The sequence below is a fragment of the Mesoplodon densirostris genome, chromosome 1 (genome assembly GCF_025265405.1).
Source record: "Mesoplodon densirostris isolate mMesDen1 chromosome 1, mMesDen1 primary haplotype, whole genome shotgun sequence".
In the NCBI taxonomy this organism is placed as follows: domain Eukaryota; kingdom Metazoa; phylum Chordata; class Mammalia; order Artiodactyla; family Ziphiidae; genus Mesoplodon; species Mesoplodon densirostris.
The window spans coordinates 1,317,613-1,334,840 of NC_082661.1; the positions used below are offsets into that span (position 1 = coordinate 1,317,613).

At 55.5% G+C, this 17,228-nt stretch overlaps 1 protein-coding gene across 1 annotated transcript; it reads left to right on the top strand.

The window, feature by feature from the left end:
- The first annotated feature begins 300 nt into the window (after positions 1-300).
- On the top strand, positions 301-12,227 carry BNIP3 (BCL2 interacting protein 3). The gene is made up of 6 exons (XM_060098400.1): positions 301-484; positions 7,699-7,849; positions 8,192-8,276; positions 9,412-9,521; positions 9,599-9,751; positions 11,224-12,227. The coding sequence occupies exons 1-6, from the start codon at positions 439-441 to the stop codon at positions 11,267-11,269; spliced, it is 591 nt and encodes a 196-aa protein (XP_059954383.1). The 5' UTR covers positions 301-438; the 3' UTR covers positions 11,270-12,227.
- The last annotated feature ends 5,001 nt before the right edge of the window (positions 12,228-17,228 follow it).

The following is a 17,228-nucleotide window of genomic DNA, read 5'->3' on the forward strand; positions in this document are numbered from 1 at the left end:
TCTGAGGGGGCGCAGTCAGGCCTCAGGCAGCGTCGCGGAGACGACTCACCCCGCCGGGCCCCGCCGGGCCCCGCCGGGCCCCGCCTCCACCCCGCCTGTTTCCAGGCGGTGCCGGCACGTCCCGCGCGCACCTGCTAGACGCCCGCGCCCCGCCCCGCGCCGGGCTGCGCACGCGCGGCCGCCTCCTTGCGTCCCGACCCGTGCACGCGTCGCACGCGCGGCACGCGCCGCGCGCCCTCGCGCACGCGCAGGCCCCGCCCCACGGCCAGTAGGCGGTGCCTCTGCTTATCCGCGGAGCTCCGGCCGCGAGCGTCAGTCATTCGGAGCCGCGGGTCGACCGCGCTCTAGCTGTTGCGCCGCTCCCGCTCCCTCTCCCTCCTGGGGCGCCCGCCGACCCCAACCCAGACCCGCCGGCCGCAGCGCTCTCGGCCTGCCGCCATGTCGCAGAGCGAGACCCCCGGGCTGCAAGAGGAGAGCCTGCACGGTGAACGGGGGCCGGGGGCCGGCCTGGGTGTGGGGGGCCTGCGGGGGAAAGGCGCCCGGCCTGCAGAGGAGGGGCCTGCGGAGGGACCCCCGTCTCCGGGTCGGGGCGACCGAGGCGCCGACGGCGTCCCAAGCCCGCGCGGTGCCTGGTCTTCCGAGGTGCAGCCCGGTGCTGGTTTCGGTGCCGGTGCCGCTACCGGCGAGCAGGCGCCCAGACTTGCGGGTGGACTCGGGTTGTGAGCCGTCCGCGGCTCGGTCCGGAGTGGCTGGGGAGGACGGGGTCCCGGGATTCGGGGCGAGTCGCCGTGAGAGGAAGAGCCCTGAAAACGCTGGGCCGGGGGCGCGGCCGGCCTTTCCTTAGTTACGTTCTCTCGTCCGGGGGTCGTTCGGAGCTCAGCTCGGGGTTGACCTGCGCGGGGGAGCACGAGGCCCAGTGGCCGCGGTGCATACACCCCGCCCCCTCCCGGGAAGCCGGGGCCGGTGGCGGCCTTGACCCATCCGGCTCTGGCCCCGCGGGGCCGCCCCCGGGCCGCCGCCTCCGGCCCCGGTGAGGAGCCCGAGGCCCACGGGTTGGAGGAGGGGCCGGGCGCCGACCTTTATTCTCTGAAGCAAGAGTTCAGGTGGCGGCGGGAGCTCGTAAATAAGTTTTGGAGAGGGCCGCTGAAGCCTTAGAGAGTGAATTTTAAAGTTTCGTTAAGATTTAAAAATCTTTATACTGTCCGGATTTGAGCTACTACTTTCTCGTATTCCTCAAAACAAGGTTTCACGGGGCAAGACTTAGTCTACTGCGTTGTGTAATTTAAAACTACAGCCACAGCTTAAAAATCCTGCAGTCGCTCCTTGAATTTCGACAGTGACTGTTTTCTTTGAAACAGATTAAGGGGTCTTTGTCTTACAAAAGATCCAAGGAGTGTTTTGTAAACTGTCTTTTAAAGTCAGCCCTGTTATCAAACTACTTAGTTGCTAACACAGTCTGTTTTATTAGTGGGTCAGATTGGTCGGGAAGAGTTCGGAGTGTCCAGAGCGGCTCCATCTTCGGTCCTCGACTGGTAGAGACCGAACTGCTGAGTCATTGGCAATGTCGAGTGCCAGCTCGTGGGTTCAAAGACTTTTCTGTTTTGTGTATTCTATAAAAAGACAGTTACACCCTAAGTGGAAAGTGTCGAGGATTCTCCGGGCTGCGCTCTCCGGGGTACGTGCTGCGGGGCACTCGCTCCCCGGCCGCCCGGTGTGGGAGGAGTCACGTGGGGCCTCGGCCGCCCTGGGAAACCGAATCCGAGCAGGGATTGGTGGCCGGGGCGACACTTGTCCTCTGCTCTGTGTTGATTTGATTACCTCTTGTTTACCTCGGAAAGAACTGAGAGCCTTGGTAGCTGAGCCCGCAGACAATGGCAGACCTTTTCCCCTTTGCTTGAATCCTCGGACCAAATGTTTCCCGAGCTCACAGCGAAGTTGATGTTGCCTCTCCGCCCCCTGGTCCCTTCTAGTTAAAGCTGTTAACCAGCAGCAAGATGTCGTATATGCCTCTCTTGTCCTCAGATAAACAACCCCTAATATGCACATGCAGGGAGAAGCTGGAGTTTTGTGATACCGTGTCACAGCATCATGGGAGGGGGTGTGGACCTTTCTTCCCAGGAGACCCCCCACCCCCTGCTGAGCTGGGTCGATGCAGTAAGGTGCTCCTCGTTTACCCTGAGACAGCCCCTGCCCCTTCACGCACTGCTCTGTCTGCAGCCAGAGGGTTCCGCTGTCCCAGGCACCCACCGCGGCTGAAGGTATATGAAGAGGAAGAGAATTCGCAGTTCTTGGGTCATGCAGTTTGGGAGAGAAGGGGTTTCAGGCATCTGGATCCTGGCCCAGCCTCTACTTTTCACAGATGTTCACGGTGAGGCCCAGAGGTGAAGTGAAAAACAGGGCAGCCAGGCGCGTCGGTGACAGAAGACGTTAGACAGGCAGAAGGGTGGGTGCGATCTGCCAGCTCCTGTTAAGATCCAGGAACCTGGATGACTTACCTGCTGGACTTTATGTTCAAAATCACTTGTCAGTCAAGCCTCTCATTCCTGTCCCATCTAACTTGAGAAGCTTTTACAAACAGTAATTTCTTTCTTTCTTTTTTTTTTTTTTTATGGTACGCGGGCCTCTCACTGTTGTGGCCTCTCCCGTTGCGGAGCACAGGCTCCGGACGCGCAGGCTCAGCGGCCATGGCTCACGGGCCCAGCCGCTCTGCGACATGTGGGATCTTCCCAGACCGGGGCACGAACCCGCGTCCCCTGCATCGGCAGGCGGACTCTCAACCACTGCGCCACCAGGGAAGCCCAGAACAGTAATTTCTTGAATCCCACCTCTCCCAGGGAAGAAGCCTTCTGATGAGGGTGGTAGTTTCTGCCCCAGGGCTCTCCTCAGGGATTCCACCACCTCATTAATCCCATAGTCGTGTAGGTCGGTCCCCTAGTAGTTTTCAACCCCGGCTGCCCGACATCACCGTTACGGCTTTTTCAAAATAAATGTACCAGGGTTCCATTGCAGCATTCCCAATCGGGATTTTCAGGCCGCTGGGTTAGACTTCTGGAGAACGGGGGGAAAGCAGCACAGGTGGTCCTCCATAGCCAGGGCTGAGACCTGCTACCCCGGACTAGGGTGTGGAGCCTCTGCCAGCTGGGGCTGGAGGGGAGTGTTTGCCCCGGGATGTAGGAGGGCCTGGGGCCCCGCAGTGGCGGCAGGAACTTTGAGAAGCTTTGCGCAGAATATTGAGGATGAACAGTGTGGGTGCTATATTAGAGTTCCTTGATGGAGTGAGGGTTCCTGCCACAGGTCGAACAAGTACAGCTGTCGTGTCTCTGTGTTCAAGCTGGGTAAATCAGAGACAGCTGGAATCTTCCGCCACCCAACTAACCAAGCAGTGGCTCAGTGAACTACGGTTAACACTGCTGCATGTGTTCCTAGCTTGCACTCAGTTAACAGCAGTTGAGTTTAGCTGAATTAAATGGCCCCTATGGCTTACCCAGTAAGTAGCTATGTGTTTAGGTAATTCCTATAGCCTCTCTAGGGCTCTAAGATGTGATGACATTTTGAGTTACAAATCTTGGGGCCCACAAGTCATCAAAGTCAAAACATGGTCTTTAGTTTCTTTGGGACCAAGGATCGTGGAGGTCACAGGAGATTAAAAAAAAAAAAAAGAAAAAAGAAATGGGTTAACTCTAAGGCCTGTCGGTTTTCTTTCTGTGATGATGTAATATTGGTAGCCTAGGCTTTCCGTGCGTCTCATCTGCCTTGTTTTCGTGCCCTGTGTCTTGTTAGCGTAAATTACAGGTCTTTGTGGGCAGGGACCTGAATCAGGGTGAAGCTTGCCTGGATCAGCAGCTTCACCACCTGTTTTTTTTTCTGAGGCCTAATTACACCAATTATCTGTTAGGTTATTTGGGGTTCTGAGGAAGTGTTATAAGGTTACCCTTCAGCAGCCTGAATCCTGTCTTTCTTGCTTAGAAAGGTGAGTGATCTTAATTGCAGATGCAAGTGGATTAATGGCACACCTTGTCTTCATTTTCCAGGAAGCGGCTTTCCCTACCCAGTTGCTGCAGGTTAATAATAAAACTGTTGTCCTTTAGTAAATCATTTCTTAGAATAAAGCTTTTGGACCCAAAGCTTTGGCTGTAGACACCCCAGAATGGGATTTTTTTCTGAAGGATGCTTGAGACTTTCTATGAGATGATTCTAAAAAGCATATATATTTGTCTCCATGGAGTTTTGAGTTGGCCCTTGAGGTATAATGTACATACACCTGAAACGGATAATGTTATATGTCCATTGTATCTCAATTTGAAAAATATATTTTATCTTTGTCCCTGGCTCCTGACCCAGACATCCTGACCCAGACAGAGCTCAGCTCTCAAAACCCTTGGAATTTCCTGGGAGGGGTTGTCATGTATGAGGAACCCCTGTGGGAGGCGCTCGAGTCTCTGCTAACGAGGTGACTCCCGAGCCCTAGGTGGCCTCCGGTGGGGACGGGAAAGCGCATCAGAGCACGAGGCTGGGAACTTGGCACACACTTGCCACCGCCGCCGGGAGGGGCTACAGGTTGGGTTATCAAAAGCTTTGAAAAAGGTTGCTGAACGCACTGAGGTCCTGGGAGAGGGTATGGAAACTGTCCCCTTCCACTCCCGCCCCCCCAATACCCTGCCCTGTGCACCTGGCTGTTCCTGAGCTGTAATCCTTCTGAGACTGGGGAAGTGTAAGCAAAGTATTTCCCCGAGTCCTGTGAGTTCTAGTGAATTGTTGAAGAGAGAGGGGGTTGTCGGAACCCCTGAATTCTTGGTCTACCAGGCATTTGAGGCTGTCTGATGTGGGGACAGTCTTGGGGGACTGAGATCTTTAACTTGTGGGATCTGACACTAACTCCAGGTAGTGTCAAAACTGAACTGTTGGACAGCCGGGCGGTGCTGGAAATCGCTTATTGGTGTAGGCCTCCCCCCACCCCAATTTCATGTCAGAAGTGGTGTCAGAGAAGACATTGCACCTCAAACTCCATTTATGTCAGACACCGTAAGTAAAAGTGATCTGGGCAGCCAAGCCCAGGACCTGACTTAGAACCTAGAAAAATGGAACTGTGCCCAGAGCAGGGCGCCGTGGTCCTGATCCATGCCAGTGGGGGGCCAGAGCTGCCGGGCCGAATGTCACCTTGCTCCTGGGAAGGAAGGAGGGCTAGTGAAGGAATCGCACGGTGGAGCCTCTTATGGTTTGCTTCAGGATTTTCCTAACCCCTGCAGAGCCACCAGAGTAGGTGGGAATAGGGTCCCCAGTCAAGACAGGCTGTCTCAGGAATGGCATGGAGTCCTTGTAGCCTCTGCTGACCTGCAGAGGCTGAGTGGCCCTGGCTTCTGTCCAGGGAGCCCTGGGCTCCCAGACAGACCCTGGACTGCCTTGTGCGGGCCAGGCCAACGTGAAGTAACTTGAGAGGCTAAAGTGAGAAGCGTATTAACATCTGAAAACTGCTGGTGGTCATTTTGTTAGCAGCCAAGTGGGAGGCTGGATGTGGTATAAACTGTATGTTTACGTTTTATTCCTGGACCCTTGATTTGCTTTCTTCTGATGAATGTGACCTATTCTGCAGCAAGTCTGCTGCTGCCTGTTGAGGGCAGGCCCGGGCTCTCAGGGGAGGGGGTGACGTGTAGGGATCCGGGCCCCGAATGGGTGGTGCTTTGTGGTGCCCCTGGGGCCCTGGTTTCAGTGCGGAGCAGCAGCTCTGGGTCATGGTTCCTGCAGTAGCCGTACAGTGACTACCAGCCTCGGGCGGGGTGTTCAGTCCCGTCTGCCTTGGTGCTCCCCGTCCTGCACCCACCCTGGAGAGGTCTGGACCCACGACACACACAGAGGAACTGTCCTGGGCCCAGGAGACCTGTGCGCGTGGCCAGCTGGGAAGCAGGACGGGGCAGAGGGGACCGCAGAGGCAGTCTTGCCAGTGAACGGAGCCTGGCAGTGGAAGAGTGAATTGAAAGCAAGAACTTTGACGTTCAGCAGAAGGCTTGAGTGGAAAGGCTGCCTTTCCACAGTGAAAGTTACCTGCAGCACATTCAGATGAAGAGAGGCTTGTGTCGGGAGTTCCCTGGCGGTCCAGTGGTTAGGACTCGACGCTTTCACCGGGGCCCTGGTTCAATCCTGCAAGTCTCGCGGCGCGGCCAAAAAAGAAAAGCTTGTGTCTTGAATATCGAGCTAGATGGAGAAAGGTGGACCGCTCAGTTGGAAAGAGGAGCAGATTTCAACAGAGATGCTCTCCACACGGCCAGTAAGCAAGTGAAGAGACGTTCACCCTCAGTAGAAATCAGAGAAGTGCAGAATAAACCATATGACCTACCACCACACACCCACAGAATGGCTATATTTAAAGACGGATGCCAAGTGTGAGGCAACAAAAATGCTCACGTTGCTTCGGCTGCATCGGAAAGCAGTGGCGTTGCAATACATGAAACGTACACCTAGAACTCTTCCACCCTGGAACCCTGCTCCTAGGTGTGGGTTCAGAAGTGAGGGCCTGTGGACACCGTGAAACGCTGGAAGCCAGCCTTGGTCCACCGCACAGCAGCAACAGGATGGGGGCCCCCCTCTGGTCCAAGCCCCCAGGTGTTGCTTCAGGGCCCTGACCGCCTGCCTTGTCTGCACACCTGTGGGTGTCTCAGCCCCCGCCGCACAGAACTTGTGCTTTACCCCTTCAGGACCTCTCTAGGGTTCACACCTGTCCTCCTGGGGGAATTGCCAAGGTTGATCTCATCTTCCAGCTCTTCCACCTGTCAAGCCCCAAAACACACACAGCCGAGCGCGACAGCACCTCCTCCCCTGCCTGTACCCACCTGGACCTCGGCTGTGCCCGGACTGGGGACACCTCCCCTCACGGGTGCCCCTGGAGGGGCTCTCCCCGGTCCCTCCCGATTCCGGAGCCCAGCACGGCTGGTGCAGCAGAGTGCCCGCCAGGTCAGCTGTTGGCTGCCTTGGGGAATTCATCAAGTCAGCTCTCAAGTCGTGGGGCTGGAGAGACAAAGCTAAGCTTCGAATGCTGTCCCGTAGGACCTGGGGGTGGTAGCTGCTTTGTGCTACATTTTGGTAAGCAGATGACCTTGGCGCTAAGGAGTTCTCTGTTCTGATGACATCTGGGTGGATACATAACACGTCAGTTTTCAGTTCAAGTTAAAGAATGCTGAGTTTACTTGCTGTAAAGACTTGGCTAGATGAGCACTTGGGATGGTTTGCTTGCTCTGGTTAATCAGGTTTAGTTACCTTTGTTGTATTCATCTGATGTAAGATACAGAGCAGTAATCGGTAATGAATCCTGTGGGACCTCGGGGTCAGAACGTGGCGCTGGAATGTGTAAATAGGTTGTAAGGCTTTCCTTAGTGTGTAAATCCCTAAGGCTCTTGCTGACACCCTTTGCTTTCTAAGAGCTGAGTGCAGGAGGGTGTCCTGGTCACTGGGATCCTGCTGACTGAGCAGGTAGTCTGGGAGTGGCAGCGGGTGCACTGCCCTGGCTCCCAAGGGTCCCTGGGGAGGCTCACTGTAATGCAGGTGCCAGAGATGGGCCTCAAGGGCGTTGCAGCGTGATTCAAGGTGACGGTTCCTTGCGAGTCCCCGGCGCGTCTTGGGAATGGGGGCGCGAGCTGGTTATTTGTTAGGACCAGACTCCAGAGTGGGTGGAAAATTGCAACCATGTCCTTTTTTTATCCCCATCAGGCTCCTGGGTAGAATTACACTTTGGCAATAACGGGAACGGGAGCAGTGTTCCAGACTCTGTTTCTATTTATAATGGCGACATGGAAAAAATCCTGCTGGATGCCCAGCATGAATCTGGACGGAGCAGCTCCAGGAGCTCTCACTGTGACAGGTGGGCATAAACATGTGTATCACAGCGCTGGCAGGCCAGGTAGGAGCAGGCAGGGTTGCAAACGCCCGCCTGGCCTCAGCCCAGCCCTCCCGAGACAGCTGGCCCTTTGCCCTTAGGTGGGAGGAAGCGACTGGGGCCTGTGTGTGTGGTGCTGGGCCCTGGCTTCTGCTTGTGGACTGCGGGGCATCAGAGCTCAGCCGAGGAGGTGGAGGGACGCTTTGGCCCTGGTCTGGCCCAGGTGCTGGCGGGAGCACGTCCTCCCGGCCCCGGAGGCTGGCCCCTGCCTGTGGGGTTTTGCTTGTCCTGGTGGAAGGAAGGTCAACACGTTGTGTTTTCCCCAAGCCCACCTCGCTCACAGACCCCACAAGATACGAACAGAGCTTCTGAGACAGACACACATAGCCTTGGAGAAAAGAACAGCTCCCAGGTAAGGTGTGCACGTGCACACATTTGCGATCTGTTTATACAAAGTTCTGAGGAATCCAGCCCTCAGAAGTAGTGGTGGGGGCACGCCCCGCACTTCACGCTGGACCGGACGTGGCAGGGGCTTAGGTTGGGTAGGCCGTGCGGCCTGGGCGCCTCTGCCCTCACACGCCGTCCAGGGAGACACTGGGAGTGGCCAGGGGGAGGGGAGCTGGGAGCCAGGCGGCGGGTCTGTCTGCTGGGCAGTGTGTGGGTGGGAGAGAGCCTGGGGCCCTGTGGGCTGCTTCTCTGGTGGCCTCGGTTGGGCCGGGGCCAGTGCGGCCTTGCCAGGTCCTTTCTGGTCGTGATGCCTGGGGAGTGTATTTTAGGGACCCGTGGGTCCCCGACTCGCTGTGGAAGCTCTCAGGAACCGTGGGCTCGGTCAGTACCATTGGTCCCCCCCGGCCGTGCTGGTCTCCCCTTAAGGCCTCCCTCACCAAGGAAACCAGGAGTCCTTGGTGCTCAGGCTTCCTCGGGGGTGGCACCTGGCCTGCCCCCAGACACGCGGGGTCCACCCCCAGCTTTGGTGCACCCGGGCATTTTTGGTTGGTTTTGGTACCGTGTTTTGGAGCATTTCCAAAACTTGAACCGATTTTTCCCCCCCTGATTTTAAGGAGGAATTAGATGATCAGGTACAGAGTTTTTCAAATGCATAGAAGTAGGGGAGAACACCTATAATCCAGCTTTTACAAGCTCTTTAATGAGTGTATTACATACTTCAAAAAATGTAGCTGCGATCAGGGGCACACGTAAGTTTTTGGGTTTTTTCTCTCCCATGTAACATGAAAGCGTGTCTCGCTTTCCCTGCCGTGCAGTGTCCTGCTTGCTCAGGCACATCCCTGGTTTGGGCCGTTTTAGACGGTTTCCTTTTTCATCTCTGGACATCTGTCCGCATTTGGCGTCGCCTCCTTGGGGCAGCGTCTGCAGCTCTTTGAGTCTGAGTCGGGCCTTCAGCCCGGCGACGCGTGTGGAGGAGGGAGGAGAGCGGGGTGGTGCGGCCCTCGCCTCCCCCCGGGGCTGGTCCGAGGCTCGGGTGGGAGGTGAGCGGTGCTGCGGGTGCAGCAGCCTGGCTTTTGCTTTCACCGTTCGCTCTGCCGCAGTCTGAGGAAGACTACGTGGAGAGGAGGCGGGAAGTCGAAAGCATCCTGAAGAAAAACTCAGACTGGATTTGGGATTGGTCCAGCCGGCCGGAGAACGTGCCCCCGACCAAGTGAGTGTGTCTGCACTGGGGGCCTGCCTCGGCCCTGCCGGCCCGCACGCCCCCGCTGACCAGCACCCCTCCCCCAGGGAGTTCCTCCTCTTCAAGCGCCCGAAGCGCGCGCCCACGCTCAGCATGCGGAACACGAGTGCCATGAAGCAGGGGGGCATCTTCTCTGCAGAGTTTCTCAAAGTGTTCCTGCCGTCTCTCCTGCTGTCCCATCTGCTGGCTGTCGGGTTGGGGTAAGTGACTCGCCGTGTGGGTGGCACAGCGCGGGGTCCTCCTAGGTCTTAGAAGCACGGGCGACGTGGGCGTGTGAAACAGAGCCCGTCCCGGTCAAGAAACAGAGCCCAGAGCCGTGAGCCGGGGCAGCGCTGCCCCGAGTGTCCGGCAGCAGAGGCTGGGTTCACGCGCAGGGGCGCTCGTCTGGCTGCTTGACCTGGACCGCTGCACGCAGGTGCGGATCAGCCTCACTCCTTGCGGGGTGGCTGCGGGGGGCAGTGCCAGTAACTCGGGCTGCGCGCGTCTGTTGGCGTCCACTCGGCAGTGAGAGAGAAGAGGGCGCCAGTTCTGACGACCGTGCGGAACACAGAGGGGCAGCCTGGGTCACGGAAACGCTGAGCCCAGACGCTGCTGAGGAGCCCGAAGCCGCCCTCGGGGACTCATCCCCAGCCTCTGACCAGGTGGGCGGGTGGGGGGGGGTCTCCCTGGTCCTGGTGCGGATGGATGGGCTCCTGTGGCTGCAGCTTACTGGACTTCTGGATTGTCGAGATGGCCTTCCGACGTGGGCTGGTGCCAGCGCAGCCTCCGTGGATGTGGCAGAGGAGACGCCAGCCCGCCTGCTCTGGGGGGCGAGAGCAGGGTCCCTCCCGACCCCCAGCGCACAGGCCTGCCTGCCTGCCTGGGGAGAGGGCTCCCTGGCGGGGCCAGGCCCCCGCCTCTCCCTCTCGGTTCTGCCCTGGCCTTCCCTCTCAGCATAGTGCTTTTCAGAGTCAGATTCTGCCAGTCTCACGCAGGGAGGTACTGATTTCTGGAGCTTTCTCCAGAACTAGCAGTTAGGTTCTGTGGGGGCCCCCGGGTTGAGGTTTAGGCCTTCACGTCAAGATGCATTTCTGCAGCCACAGCCCCCAACAGGGGTGTCTGCCCTTCTTAACAGCCTCCAGAGCGGTCAGGATAATAAAATCCACCCGCACCAGTTGCTCTAAGGAAGCTTCCCGTGCTGGGCTGCAGGCTCCTGAAGACATCCTCCCCAGCCCCCTCTGCCCGGACAGCCCTCTGATGCCCATGCCCCTCAGTTCTGGGCTCCCGGGGGCGTGGGCTTCACTGCTCAGCAGGGGTCTTGGTGAGGTTGGTGCCGATAAACTTGGTGATATCACCTGTCCTGCAGGCGACTCTTTCTAGCAGCGTGTGGTCCGTTCAAAAAACAGCGACAGGAGTACGAGCATTTCAGGTTGGGTAGAATCCTCTCCTTTGTGCTTGTATTGAGTGTATCCACTGCATGGCTGTTAGAGCACAACTGGATTCTTCAAAGTTAGATGCTGAAATGTATACACAGTGGTGAAGAATACAACACAGTTTTCACAGTGAGGGTATATGAGAGCCAGTCCCCTTACGTAAATAAGCTGGGACCAGCGTCAGCTGCCCCGTCTCAGCTGTGCAAACGTGCCCGGGAGTTGCGAGATCACGTTAACTACCAATTCCTTTTTCTGTTAAGGATCTACATTGGAAGGCGCCTGACAACGTCCACCGGCACGTTTTGATGAAGAACTGGCGTCCAGCTTTCGCGTGTAGTGGGGATGCGTGTGGTCCGCAGCCCAGCGTACGGAGGCGGCTGTCTTGGTCTTGGGGTGGCTGCACCGCTTCTGTCGCTTCTTCTGTAAACGCCACGTTCCTAACTCAGTAAAATAAAGACACTAAGACCACGCTCTCCCGTAATCATACTTACGGGAGAAAGTAAGACGCCCGTCACTGATTAATACCTATTCATAATTTGGTGGTAATCTTCCTTCGGACATTATAAATATTTAAGTATAAATTTTAACGTATCCATGATGTATGTAGTATTTGAACACATTATCTGCAACCTTGATTGAGTTAAACACTGTATTTTGAAAGAGCGAATACCGTTGACATTAAAAGGACTGACTACGTGAAGGTTTATCCCGAATAAACGCTGTGGCCTTAACCCCCTGTCGTAGACCCTATTTAAGTGGATGCGCCCGTCTACTACAGACGCCCCTCAGCTCTCACTGTGCCGCCGGTTCTTTGTGACGTGACATGTAGAATCCAGGCTGCAACACGGGTGGGCCAGGTGGTCTCCACCCCGGCACCTTGTGCAGCACAGGGACACCCGCTGAGACTGACTACCACCCTGGACAGCAACCACCGGATGATCAGCGTCTTCTCTCTTATCTCGGGATTGCTAAATTTAGTCTGTTTGTGTTCAGTTTTTGTGTGCTCTTAGAGTCAGCTTTATTCTAAGCTATTCTGTGTCTACTTTAAAAGCCTGGAAATAGAAAAAAATGAATCTTTGCCAAATACTTGGTTACAGTACTTACGTACGTCACACAAGCTTTTTCATTCAACCAGGTGTATCCCCACCGCATGGTTTTTAAAGGCTGCCCCTTTGATATACTGTATAAATGCTGTTGTATTTGTTTCACTTTTCCACACTAAATTCGGTTGTGTTAAATAAATGTAACATTCTAATTTTTAAAATCTTTGTTTCCATTTAAACAATTACCTTGGAGGTAGAGGCCTACAGCCCTTTCATTTGGAGACAGCTGATGGAATGGCATCAAGATTCTTTATGTCATTTATCCCCAAAACATTAGGCCTGCATCCCACTGACCCACTCTGGCCAAGGGGCTGATTCCCTTTTAACAGCAAATGTTGGTTGTTCAAGTGGCACGAGCAGCAGGCTGCACTCAGGACCTTCCAGCAAGGCCGGGCGTCCTCAGAGCCAGTACCCCTTGGAGAGCTCTGTGAATCCATCACTCAGGTGACCCGGCCCGTGACGAAGGCCTCTGTGCATTGAGACGTACAAGGCGTCCCCCAGGTCGGGGGATTCTAAGCTATTAAGTGTCATCTCTCCCCCCCACCCCCGCCCCCGCCCCCTTCTCTGGAGCTCCGATTTTAATTTATGGTTGATTCCCATACCTTTCGTCTGATTTCTTCACTTCTTAAAATCTTAGTTGTCTCTCGTCTCCGAGCTGGATTATTACTCTGTTCCTCTCCTCCGTGTTATGTATCCTTCCATCTCCGCCCTGTCACTGACGCTCCCCTGGGCACAGGCTGAGCTGCGTGACGGTGGCCGGAAGTGCCTGCTGCAGCCGGTCACAAGGTTTTCCCCTCACTGCAACGTTACAGTGGACGTTTGATTCTTTTAAAATGTGTGACTATATATATGTATTTTTGTTTTGACCTCTTGGGCAAGAGGATAGCAAAACGGTGACAGCCTTCCCACACACCCCTCATGTCAATGTAGATAACATCATCATTCATTTTATTCACGGAATAGCAAGTTCACAGAATATTTAATATCATCCAGACAATTCTGGATTAAAATAACACCGATCCTGGGGTCGAGTCCATTCTCCCATAAACCAGAGCTCCTTGGAAAAGTGGGGATTCCAGGGCAGCATGAGGAACATTTGTGGTGCCAGGAGGTGAGGCCACGCTTGAGGTGAAGGACACGGAGCCAACCTGAGGGACCTGCAGTGGCTCAGAGTGGGTCAGCCTGGTAACAGGATCCTGGTGGTGATGGGCTGTCACCAGACTCGAGCAGGATCCCCAAGTCCACACTGATGGAGACCAAGTAAGTGGGGGAAGGGACAGTTCTTCCCGACAGAATCTAATAAACGGGACGAGGGAACGAGTGACCGTCAGGCAGACAGCTGCTGACGTGGGCCCGCTGTCACTGCCTCCCCAGGAAATTACCCCCAAGGGAACCTAGGGTACTGTGGACCTCCTGACCCCAACGTCTCTCTATTCTTGCCGAGATGTATAACTGTAGGTTAGTCATGAGAAAATATCAAGCCATCCCACATTGGGGGAGGTTCTAGAAAATAACTGTCTGAGGTCAAGGTCATGAGGAAATGAGGATCTGTTAAGAGATTGAAAGATACGGAGCGGGCTCCCCTGGTGGCGCAGTGGGTAAAAATCCACCTGCCAATGCAGGGGACACGGGTTCGAGCCCTGGTCCGGGAAGATCCCACATGCCGCGGAGCAACTAAGCCCGTGTGCCACAAGTACTGAGCCTGCGCTCTAGAGCCCGTGCTCCGCAACAAGAGAAGCCACCGCAATGAGAAACCCGCGTGCAGCAATGAAGACCCAACACAAGCAAAAAAAAAAAAAAAAAATCTTGAGATGCGGCAATGAAATGCATCGTGGATCCCGGGCGAGAGAACAACTGGGAAAACAAACACGACGGTTTGTGGACGAGCTACAAGTACCGTGGGGTGACTTCACCCGCTTTACGTGGTGCTAAGCCTGGGCGATGGGAGAAGGGCAGGCAGGAACTCCACGATGTTTGCAACCGATTTAAAATTATTTCCAAATAAAATGTTACAAAAGTAAGATAAATAGACAATATCTTTTTACGCAGAGAGCATCCCCGGACCGGCGGGTCAGCACCCCCCAGGCGAACGAGGAATGCCCACCCAGTCCGGCTCCTGCATCCGCGTGGTGCTGGATGGTTCCTCCAAACCATGGGGAGACAGCCAGGGCCACCGTGCGGTGGAGAGAGTGAAACGCAGGTGTGTGCACGTTGCTACCTCGTGTGCAAAGACGGGGAGATGGGGATATGTCGTGTTTGTGTTCGAATAAGAAAAAGTGTGGCCCAAGACAAGACTAACAAGAGTTACCAATACCACCAGGCTCAGAGGAAGGGGCAACACTTCGCTATAATCCTGCTAAAGGTTTTTGAAATTTGTACAGGTGTTACCAGTTTAATACTTAAAGTAAGAAAAAACATTTATCAAAAAGGAAAGAAATAATAGTATTGGCAAGGATATGGAGAAAAGAGAGCTCTCACGCACCGCTGGTGGGAATGTAAATTGGTGCAGCCACTATGGAAGAGAGGATGGAGGTTCCTAAAAAAATTGAAAGTTGAGCGGGCATGTGATCCAGCAATTTCACTTCTGGGTATTTATCCAAAGAATGAAAACACTACTTTGAAAAGATACATGCAATACACCAACGTTCATAGCAGCACTATTTACAATTGGCAGGATATGGAAACAACCCAAGTGTCCATTGGTGGGTGTATGGATAAAGAAGATGTGGTACATGTATACAACAGAACATGACTCAGCAATAAAAAGAATGGAGGCTTGCCATTTCAGACAATGTGGATGGACCTTGAGGGTATTATGCTGTGAAGTCAGTCAAAAAGACAAATACCGTATGATCTCACTTATATGTGGAATCTAGAAAAACAAAGCCAATCTTGTAGCTAGAGATTGGTGTTTGCCAGAGGCAGGTGAGTGTGTGTGTGTGTTTATGTGTATTTATGTGTGTGCTTATGTGTGTTTGTGTGTGTGGGGGCGGGGGGCGGGAGGGAGACGGAGAGAGAGAGAAGGGGGTAAAAAGGTACAAACTTCCAGTTATGAAATAAGTCCTGGAGATGTACAGCACGGTGACTAGAGTTAGTAACTATCACATATTTGAAAGTTGCTAAGAGAGACCTTGAAAGTTCTCATCACAAGAAAAAAAAACTTCCTGTGTGGTGACAGAAGTTATCTAGACTCACTGTGGTGGTCACTTCACAACATACACAAATACTGAATCATTATGTTGTACACCTTAAACTCATATAGTTGTGTCAGTTACACCTAAAAAATGAAAACCAAAAACCTAACATTTCTCGTAAGAACTGTAGATTTACACTGCATTCAGATAATTAGATTTTAGAAAACAAATTTTCCCTGAAAGTTAGTTAGTTCTTGGAATAACAAATTAGTTTCCCATCCTTACGGAACACACATCTTTTTTTTTTTTTTAATTAATGTGTTTATTTTATTTTTGGCTGTGTTGGGTCCTCGTTGCTGCGCATGGGCTTTTAGTTGCGGCGAGTGGGGGCTCCTCTTCGTTGCGGTGCATGGGCTTCTCATTGCGGTGGCTTCTCTTGTTGCAGAGCACGGGCTCTAGAGCACAGGCTCAGTAGTTGTGGCACACGGGCTCAGTAGTTGTGGCTCGTGGGCTCTAGAGCGCAGGCTCAGTAGCTGTGGTGCACGGACTTAGTTGCTCCGCAGCGTCTGGGATCTTCTCGGACCAGGGCTCGAACCCATGACCCCTGCGTTGGCAGGCGGATTCTTAACCACTGTGCCACCAGGGAAGTCCCTGGAACACACATCTTTTAAAGATGTCCCAAGATATACAAAGATAATTTACTACTAATAAACTCTGGGGCAAACAAGTGAATTGTCTCAGGACACCCAGTAAACCCCAAAGGAACACGGAGCAGCCTGATGAGGATCGGCCTCCACAACCAGCACCACAGGAGCCGGGGTCCTGCCCGGAGCCCTGGCTTCGGCCAAGGTCCCGTGTCCTGCCTGGGGGCCCAGGGACCCTGTAGATGTGCCCAGGATGCAGACTCACCCGAGGTTCCGGTTGCGGGCGTCACCGTCCGGAGGGTGAGCAGGGAAATGGGACCAGCAAGTCCTCAGTCGCTCACCGGGTCCTGACGGGGTCACAGGAGATCGTGGGCCCCAGCCCCAGCCCTCACTCTTCAGACGTGGGGCAGCTGAGGGAAGCCTTCCCGGGACGGGTTCTGCGGGTCCTGGGGGGGGGCGTGCAGAGGTGGGGGTCAGGCTGGGCCGCGGCTGTCGCCTTGGATGCTCCAGGACCCCCCGCCCCTCCGGCCGGGACTCCTGTGGTTTCAGCTGCCCGTCCCTCACCCCCCGTCCCGCCGCCGTGACTCTGCCCCTCGTGGGACTCAGCTGGTGGCGTGAAGGGAGGGGCTGCCAGACGAGAGGGGCGACAGTGGAGCAGAGACCCCGAGGTCTCCAATCCCCCTTCCCCATGATGTCAGGGCCGCCACGGTTCCTAAGATCAAGGTGGCGCTCCACCCCCCTGGCTCACCAGCTCTCCACCAAGGAAGGGCTCGGGTGGGACACGGACCCCGGTGACCCCATGCTGTGGCGTGTCCGTCCGGCGAGCACTGCTGGGCTGGTTCTGGGGAGCCCATGCCGGGTGCCTGCCCGCGGCCCGCCCGGTACAGGAGGGCTGTCACCAGCCCCGTGGGCCGCACCAGTCAGGCCCCACCCGACCCCCCACTGTCCCCGCCCCATCCACACCCCCGTGGAGAAGCCCTGGCGGGGTGGGCCCTGTGCAGCGTCCCCTCCCTCCCTCTCTGGTCCCCCCAGCGCCTGCGGAAGCTTCTCCCGGCACAGCACCCAGTGGGCAGTTCCTGATGGGAGGACTGTCCCCCGCCGCCCCACCATGACCCCGGGGGAGCACCGGGTCTCAGACCGGGACTTGGAGCGCAGAGCGCCGTCCTCCTCACGAGGGGCGCGGCCCGGCCTGCCCCGGTTCGGTCTGCGCACCCGCCTCTGCCCGCGGGCGCCGGACACGCTCAGAAGAAAAAGCCTCAGCGCCAACCCTGGACCCCCTTCAACAAAAGCGTGCAGACAGTTCCTCCTCAGACGGCCACGCAGCACCAGAGCCCTGGGCTCGGCCTGCGGGGCCTGGACCCCACCGCGCTGACCAGGGGACAGT